The 7993-nt window shown below is 29.9% G+C and overlaps 1 protein-coding gene across 1 annotated transcript; it reads left to right on the top strand.

Annotated features, from left to right (window-relative positions):
- The first annotated feature begins 266 nt into the window (after positions 1-266).
- On the top strand, positions 267-2900 carry LOC106332343 (probable WRKY transcription factor 13). Its single transcript, XM_013770812.1, has 3 exons — positions 267-766; positions 1269-1619; positions 2555-2900. The coding sequence occupies exons 1-3, from the start codon at positions 393-395 to the stop codon at positions 2736-2738; spliced, it is 909 nt and encodes a 302-aa protein (XP_013626266.1). The 5' UTR covers positions 267-392; the 3' UTR covers positions 2739-2900.
- Positions 2901-7993: the final 5093 nt, after the last annotated feature.

Here is a 7993-nt window from a genome sequence, read left to right as displayed (position 1 = left end):
TTTTATTTGGCTTCTTATAGCTTTGTTCTATCCTCCTTTAATGGAGTGTAAACTGTAAACTCTTCTAATTTAAATGCAAGTTTGGTTTGATAAAAAAAAAAGGATAATCCAAATCAGTGTTAAAATTTTTAATTACAAATAGTGGGAATCAAAAGATGTAAATCTTAAACAAAGCCAAATCAATTGGACCCACCTGCAACTTTCTTTTTCCAACATTTATATATTTATCGAAACACACTGCACACACATGGATGGATTGGCTTGTCACAACCCAAAATCGAACCAAATATCCACCAAACCAAAAAAATCCCTCTCCTCTCTCACACACACACAATCTCATCTCCTTCAAACTTTTGCGTCTCCTTCAAGCTTTTGCGTGAAAGAAAGAGGAGATGGGTACGATAAACCAAGGAGTAAGCTTGTTCGATGAGCCACAAAACATCATAAACACTAATAATACTAACACTCTAGGTTTCTTTTTCTCTTCCCCTAATCACACATTATCTTCGTCATCTTCTCCTTCTTCTCTTGTGTCTCCGTTTCTAGGTCATCACTCCTTCAACTCATTCATTCACAATAACTCCCCTTCCTTTGTAACTCATCCTCGAGATCCCATCAATCCCATGGCGAATCTCCCAGAAACCCTAATCTCGATCTCCTCTTTAGCCTCATCAAAACAAAGGCATGATCATGAGGGTATTGTTAACCTTGATCAGCATCGTCTCACTGGTGATATATCATCCCAAAGACCGTCTTTAAATCCATGGTAAGCTTACTTTTCGAAAGTAATAAAATAATTTAAAGTCTCTATGGATTTATTGATCTAATTATATAAAACAAATAAAAATATAAGGGCCAGTCTATAGGTTGTCTACAGGCTAAGCTTTATATCTGACGGATCTCATAAGATAAAGATATTGATTCCCTTTACCATGGATTTATCATATAATAAATTATCGTATACTATAATAGCTAGGGGGAATTAGCTACAAATAGCTACAAGTTATCAAGAGCCTACAATTCGAAGTGTTTTTAGTGCCTTTTCTAAAGATTCATAGCATAGCTCATATATATCTATGCACACGCCTACTATACATTCCGTCATTTAAAGTGTACACACTTTTGTATTCGAAGAAAGCCAAATTTAAATTATAAATTTCAGAAAACATTTTAAATCCTATATATAGCAGAATTTTTAATTGGTCTGAGTTGCCATGCACACATTACACATTAGCTTATGTCAAATGCGTTGTGTTAATGTAATTTAGGGCATGGAGTAGTCAAGCAGGATACGAATACAACAAGAAAAATAACCATACAAGTGAGATTGATGTTGATCATAATATTGATGTTGATCATAATATTGATGATGATGGTTGTGATGGTGATGGCGATAATGATGATGATGTTCATCAACATCACGAGACTCGTCGCCACAAAATTAACACGTCACCATTGGGAATAATGTCTACTCTGAAGATGAAGAAGCCTAAGACAAGAAAAAAAGTGAGGGAGCCTCGGTTTTGCTTCAAGACACTAAGCGATGTTGATGTCTTAGATGATGGATATAGATGGAGAAAATATGGCCAGAAAGTTGTCAAGAACACTCAACATCCCAGGTTTTTGTTTCTCTTATATGAAGTTAATTACATAGCTAGTTTTTTTATAATGATTCGGAACTGGTTTCCAAGTTTTTAATCTATTTCAGTATTTGTTTAGGTAATACATTTATACATCCGTTATCTATTTTCCTTTCATTATTGCTTGGGGGTTAACGATGACTTATCATAGAAACTTACAGGCTTGAATCAGTAGATTTTTCAAGTTTCAACTTTTAAATGTTAACTAATATGATGAGAATATGAATAGCCTCTTAAGAGTTTGATTATGAGCTATGTAAATACTGAAATTTGCTTCAGGATTTTGCTAATGAATTGAATTTTTTTTAGCAGAATCTTGTTGGTGTTTCTCTGTATTAATTATCGGATATGTTATAAGAAGATTATTGGCTCAGTGGGATTAATAGTTAAAAGTAAGAACAGATAATCGTTTATCAAACAAAAAGAAAAGTAAATGATTTCATGTGGAAGCATTTGAGTATTATGTGAGACATATGGGGTTTCCTTAAGATTCCTCTCTCTCAAGTTGACATTTGACATTTACCAACAATGATTTGTTTGGGTAATTGGTATAGTTCTTGAAAATTATGTTTTCGCTGTTTTGTAAAGTTCTGTCATGAGCTCAGTATTAAAGTTCCATTTGTCATCAGTTTCATATAGCAATAGATATTCGGTTTTCCATACGTAATAATATGTTCCCCATTAAATAAATTCATTTTCCCATATAGCATGATTATATATGTATAAGGTTGATACATAAATCTTGATTCATTTCATAACATGAAATTGTTTTCTTTGGAAATAGAAAGAAAACTATCTTCTGTTTGGATGATTAATAGATATTACTCAAATTTATAATGTATTAATGCACTTTTCAGTAAGTTTTGATTAAATTAGGCTAACTGAGTAACTAATATTTTAATTTTAAAACGCAGGAGCTATTACAGATGCACACAAGAGAAGTGTAGAGTGAAGAAGAGGGTGGAGAGATTAGCAGATGATCCAAGAATGGTAATCACTACTTACGAAGGCCGACATCTTCACTCTCCTTCTAATCATCTCGACGACGATCCTCTCTCCTCGTCTCACCATTCTCCTCTCTCCACCTTTTTCTGGTGATGTTGTATTTTTTTGAATCAAAAACTATTCCATCGTGCCTCGAATTAATCATCGCTATAGTAATCAATGCCTTCTTAAAAGAAAGGAAATAGTAACTACATATATGTTCTCGTTAAGAAAAGGTACGATGATGTTTTTATATGTAATGTGTTCGTGTGGTTGTTTAGGTTTGTCTCTTGTAAGATGATTAATGTGCCTTTTTCAATCTGAGGATTATATATGTGAATGTGTCCGGAGGTGGAGACGACTTGTTATTTGTTTCTGATATGATTGGAAGTTTAGAGCTTTGTATACTTTGACAAAATTAAAATTTTATTTATTTTAAATTACAGTTATAATATGATGTTTGAATTAATAAATGATTACATAGCTAATAATTGCAGAACTATATGTTAAGAATGATATATATATATATACAGTGTTCTAATATACGGTCTAGACGCCCGCGTAGGCGCCGGTTAGGCACTATACGGTAGCCAACCGTACTGTTTTTATGTTATTCAGTGTTTTATGCGGATTTATATAATTCGGGTGAATAATAGCGTTTAGGTAGACATTATCCGTCTAGGCGTATACGCATACGTCTAGACGGATTTTAAACATTAATATTCAAAAAAAAAAACTATTAGTATTATTATTATATTTTATTAATATCATTATTTATATTACTTTACTTATTTTGTGTATTTATATGATTGTAGATATTAGTATAATTAATGCAAAATCTTTTTATATTTATCATTTTTATATATTTAAAATGGCTTTAATTTTTATAATTTAAAACTATTTATATATGTTAAACATATACTTATACATAAAAGTGGATTTATAATATATTATGTTCAGTTATTTCAAAAATAATGTATATATATTAATTTTATACTTATATTTCATATAAAAATATATATCTGTATATATCCTGTTTAGACGTCCGCCTATACAGATAGGCGCTATATAGTCATCTAATCTAACGCGTAATGAACGTCTAGCGCGTTTTAAAACACTGATATATATATAACATGAAAAATGAAATTGATAATGCTTTTCAAATTTTTATGTTCCACTCGCTAACAAAAATTTGATTCTGTCTAGTGTTCTATAACGCCGTGCAGGAGAGTGTCTAGACGAAAATTGACCATTCGAGTGATTTATGCAGAATTTAAATAATTTGAAGACATAATAACGTTTATCGAACATTATACGTCTACAAAGAATTAAGTGGATTTTAAGCATTATAAATTTTGAACATATATTTAAATTTATAATTTGAAACCATTTATATACCTAAAATAAACTGTATTTTTTATTCATAAATTTTACATTTAAATTATATTTTATTTTCAATTTTCTTAAGCCAAAAATATGCTAATTTTATATACATAAGATATATTGTTTATGTAAAATATTTTTTCGTAGTTAACAAAGAGAAATAGTTATTTGTCTAGGCTCTGTTAGGTATTCACGTATAGGCTATAGACGTACGGTGCTAAAGATTCGTTTAACATCTAACAAGTGCATAACGATCTAGAACACAAGTGCATAACAATTTAGAACACGGTTTTGACTTTTGACCAGATATTATATGTATATTGTAAATTACTAAGTTGCACAAAAGCTTCATCGGACATACGATTCCCGTTTCAGAACCGGGATCGGAATCGAAACCTTGTGAAAACTTACGGAATCTCGCTTCCAAAACGTTTTTTAATATTTTCTTTAAAAACACAATGGAAGCTTACGATTCTGTTTTGGAATCACTCTTTCATTCTTTAAAACAAAACACAATGTCTTATATCAATAAAAATATAAAATTATAGTTTTTAATTTATATAAAATTCAAATTTTAATAGTGTTGAATAGATAAATATACAAATATTAAAATTAATATTATAAATTATCTTTATGCATTGTAGTTTTTATTAAAGATAAATCATATATTCAAATATATTATGTCAATTAATTATAAAGCATTAAAAATAATTAATATAATAATTTATTTTAATTTTAATTTATGTGTATTTTCACAGTTTTAATATGAAATCATTTCAAAATTATTATAAATGAATAAATGCTTTATTTTAAATTTTAATCATATAATTTTTAGTGCTAGATTTTTTTAAAAAAAATCTTATATATATATGTGGATACGCTTCCAACATGTATCCGCTTTTTTTTTTTTTTTAATTCTTATATCTATATATATATATATATAGATACTCTTGCTTGATTTCATACGCTTACGCTTCCTTAACTAATCCGGTTCCATTTCTACGTAACATAGGTAACTTATATGTACATAATGTATCTTTACCGGGCCTTAGTTAGTCATTGCTGGACATAAAAATATACTATCTAAATTATAAACTGAGTGCTGAGCCTACGTTTGACATTAATGGGTTTCTTATGTCTCTTAATTCATAATGTATTCATTATAAAAAAAATGTTTTATCTTAGTAGGCCAGAAGTGATTAAATGGTCTTAGATAGTAAGTCATGGGCCTTCTCAAAGAGCTTACACTTGCGCATCAAAGACAGTTTTTCTCGATGGCCCGGTAGACATTTCTAAGTCCACGAGCATATGACCACGTGGCAAACATGGAAAGTTGGCAAATGGAAAAGCGTCAAACCACGTGAGCGTTATTATGACTCCCAAAGTTTAAATACTCCCTCCGTTTTCTAATATAAGTCGTTTTAGAATTGTGCACACAGATTAAGAAAATCATTAATTTCTTATATTTTCTAAACAAAAACATCATTAATTATTTACCTAACCACAAATTAACCAATAATAAAATAGAAGGTATATTATCATTGGTCATATAACATTAACTGTTATTAAATCTTACATAGAAAACCGAAAACGACATATAATTTGAAACATAAAAATTTCTCTAAAACGATTTATATTAAAAAACGGAGGGAGTAATTTTTAAAAGTAGTAACACGTTGATCAACTTATACTTACGGAACCTTATTATTATCAAAAAGAAAAGGAACAATAAAATAATTAGTTAGGAGGACATGAAAAGATGTGACCCGTTTGCTCCGCCGATTTCGAGGGAGACTCCCACGTGATTCCCTCGTGGACCGCACGTCTCCCTTATTCAAAGCAAGGTCCTATAGTTTTTATACTAATTACTATATTTAACAAAATTAATATTTCCTTTCTTTCATAATAGCTGATGTTTTAGAAGATGTTTCTTGTTTCAAAATAGATTAAATTTTGATATATTTACATTATTTTTAATTTTATTAAAAACTGTGTAATCAATTAGATTTTAGAGTCATTTTTTAATTGGTTAAATAATTTTTAAATTATATTTGTAAAAATTTTTTCTTTTTTAAAATAGATTTTTTAATCTTTGTGCAATGAGTCAAAACATCCTCTTTTGTTTTGTGAAATACAGGGAGTAACTTATTTATTGTGTTACATCATCTCAAGTTTTCGATAAATGATTTCTCGTAATTTATTTATTACTACTAACTTAATAACATTCTCTTCAAGCAATTCTAATAGGAGTAGTTGGAAGCAAACGTAAACGTGATACTGACTCTCTAACATTAATATTGAATTAAGTAACTACTCCATTTGTGTGAAACAAAGTAAATTGTTCAAAGGAGATTGGGAATCAAAAGCGAGAAAGCTGGGGCTGCGAGGAGATGAATATAATATTTGAAGAATCACTAAACGATATTGGCGAAATCTGAGCGGTCACTTTTTGTTTCTTTGTCTCTTCTTCGTGAAAAGAAGGAAGATTCCAAGGGGAGATGAATCCACCGATTTATTTGAGTAAACTATCTTTACCATATGAAAAGTACAATTAATTATATCTTTATTAACCTGTAATAGTTGTTTCCAGAAGTCTTAGCAAAATATATATATATATGGCAGAGAGCTCGCACTCATGGGAATGGGTTTGCAAACATATTTCTTAATTATTGTCTTTTTGTAGCTTTGTGTGGTTCGTACTTCGTACACCATCGAAACCTCAGAATCTGTAAAGTAGTTATTTAAGAACGAGCATTCTCGCACGTGAGGGAGAATTGTACGTGAGATAGAAGCCTCGAGTATGAACACAAGTACGATTAAATTAATTCTTCAGATTTCTCAGTCCCATATGCAGCTGTATGTATATATACCGTTTTGTGTAGTACGTACACAGTACACATCGCAATCCTCCACTAATATCGATACAGAAAATTTTAAATGCATGTCTAGAGTATTTGAATGTACTTGTACTTAACATGCAGATACATGAATTTCAACGTCAATATTTGATTTAGATAATATTATGTCAATTGCCTTATTATATGGAATTGTGAATTATGTTCAGGTATTCTGTAATTTACCAACTTTATGATATACAAGAAACATCATTCAAAAAAAAAAGAAAAAAAAAAAGAAACATCATTCTTTCACGGGTTTGCAAACTAATTATGTTTCCTAACAAGGTAACATACATTTTTAATATTTCCTATTTTGTAATTTATTAAGGTTTTATTTAAAGGCTTTGTATTTTCCTAAGGCTTACCTTCAACTTCTCAATTTTCTATAAATTTTATCACTTAAGTTTTTTTTTGTGTGGATGACTTAGGGTGTTTAGGCCCAAGCTTAGACTAATTCTCAGAGATTGGTTCTCCGATAACATGTAAACCCGATTATCCTCTAAAATTTATATTCAGATAATGTTTAAAATATTTCTAAAATTTAATCAGTAATATTTTGTATATTTTGTGATGAAAATAAAAATATATGCATATCAAATATTTTTGGATCTTTTTCAATTTTATTTATTATATTTATAATTTTTTTAATATAAAAATATAAATTTTTTAAAAAAAATTGAACCCCTTAACTATTAATATACGGGGGACACGGACTTGGAACCAAGACGGTCGCCCCCATTGTTCCCCAGCCGGCCTTGTTTACTTGCAAGGTAATTTTGTTGGTTAGTGGATGTTCGCATTGTGCTTATTCATGAAATTAATTATGTCTTTATTTCTTGATATCAAACAAAGAACAATGAAAGTCACGTACGTAGCCCCAATTATTCCGCGTTAGTAACAGTATTATGGACAGTTGACACGTTGTCAACATAATACTGTCAACATAATACAAAAATCTTAGGCATATGAAAAAATGTATTAAGAATATCTATTTAGGATTTAGGAAGATAATAAGTTAGTTAAGAAAGTTGTATGGATGAGAAAGATACATACGTGGGAGAGAGAGAAAGAGGTCCATTCGGTGGAGAC

This window comes from Brassica oleracea, chromosome C3, assembly GCF_000695525.1.
Source record: "Brassica oleracea var. oleracea cultivar TO1000 chromosome C3, BOL, whole genome shotgun sequence".
Lineage (NCBI taxonomy): Eukaryota > Viridiplantae > Streptophyta > Magnoliopsida > Brassicales > Brassicaceae > Brassica > Brassica oleracea.
Note: the sequence above shows the minus strand (reverse complement) of the source record. Positions and strands in the feature narration are given on the sequence as shown.

Coding starts and splice junctions, on each gene's coding strand:
- LOC106332343 (XM_013770812.1), top strand. CDS start 393: ATGGGTACGATAAACCAAGGAGTAAGCTTGTTCGATGAGCCACAAAAC. Junction 767..1,268: donor AGACCGTCTTTAAATCCATG/GTAAGCTTACTT, acceptor AATGTAATTTAG/GGCATGGAGTAGTCAAGCAG. Junction 1,620..2,554: donor AAGAACACTCAACATCCCAG/GTTTTTGTTTCT, acceptor TTTAAAACGCAG/GAGCTATTACAGATGCACAC.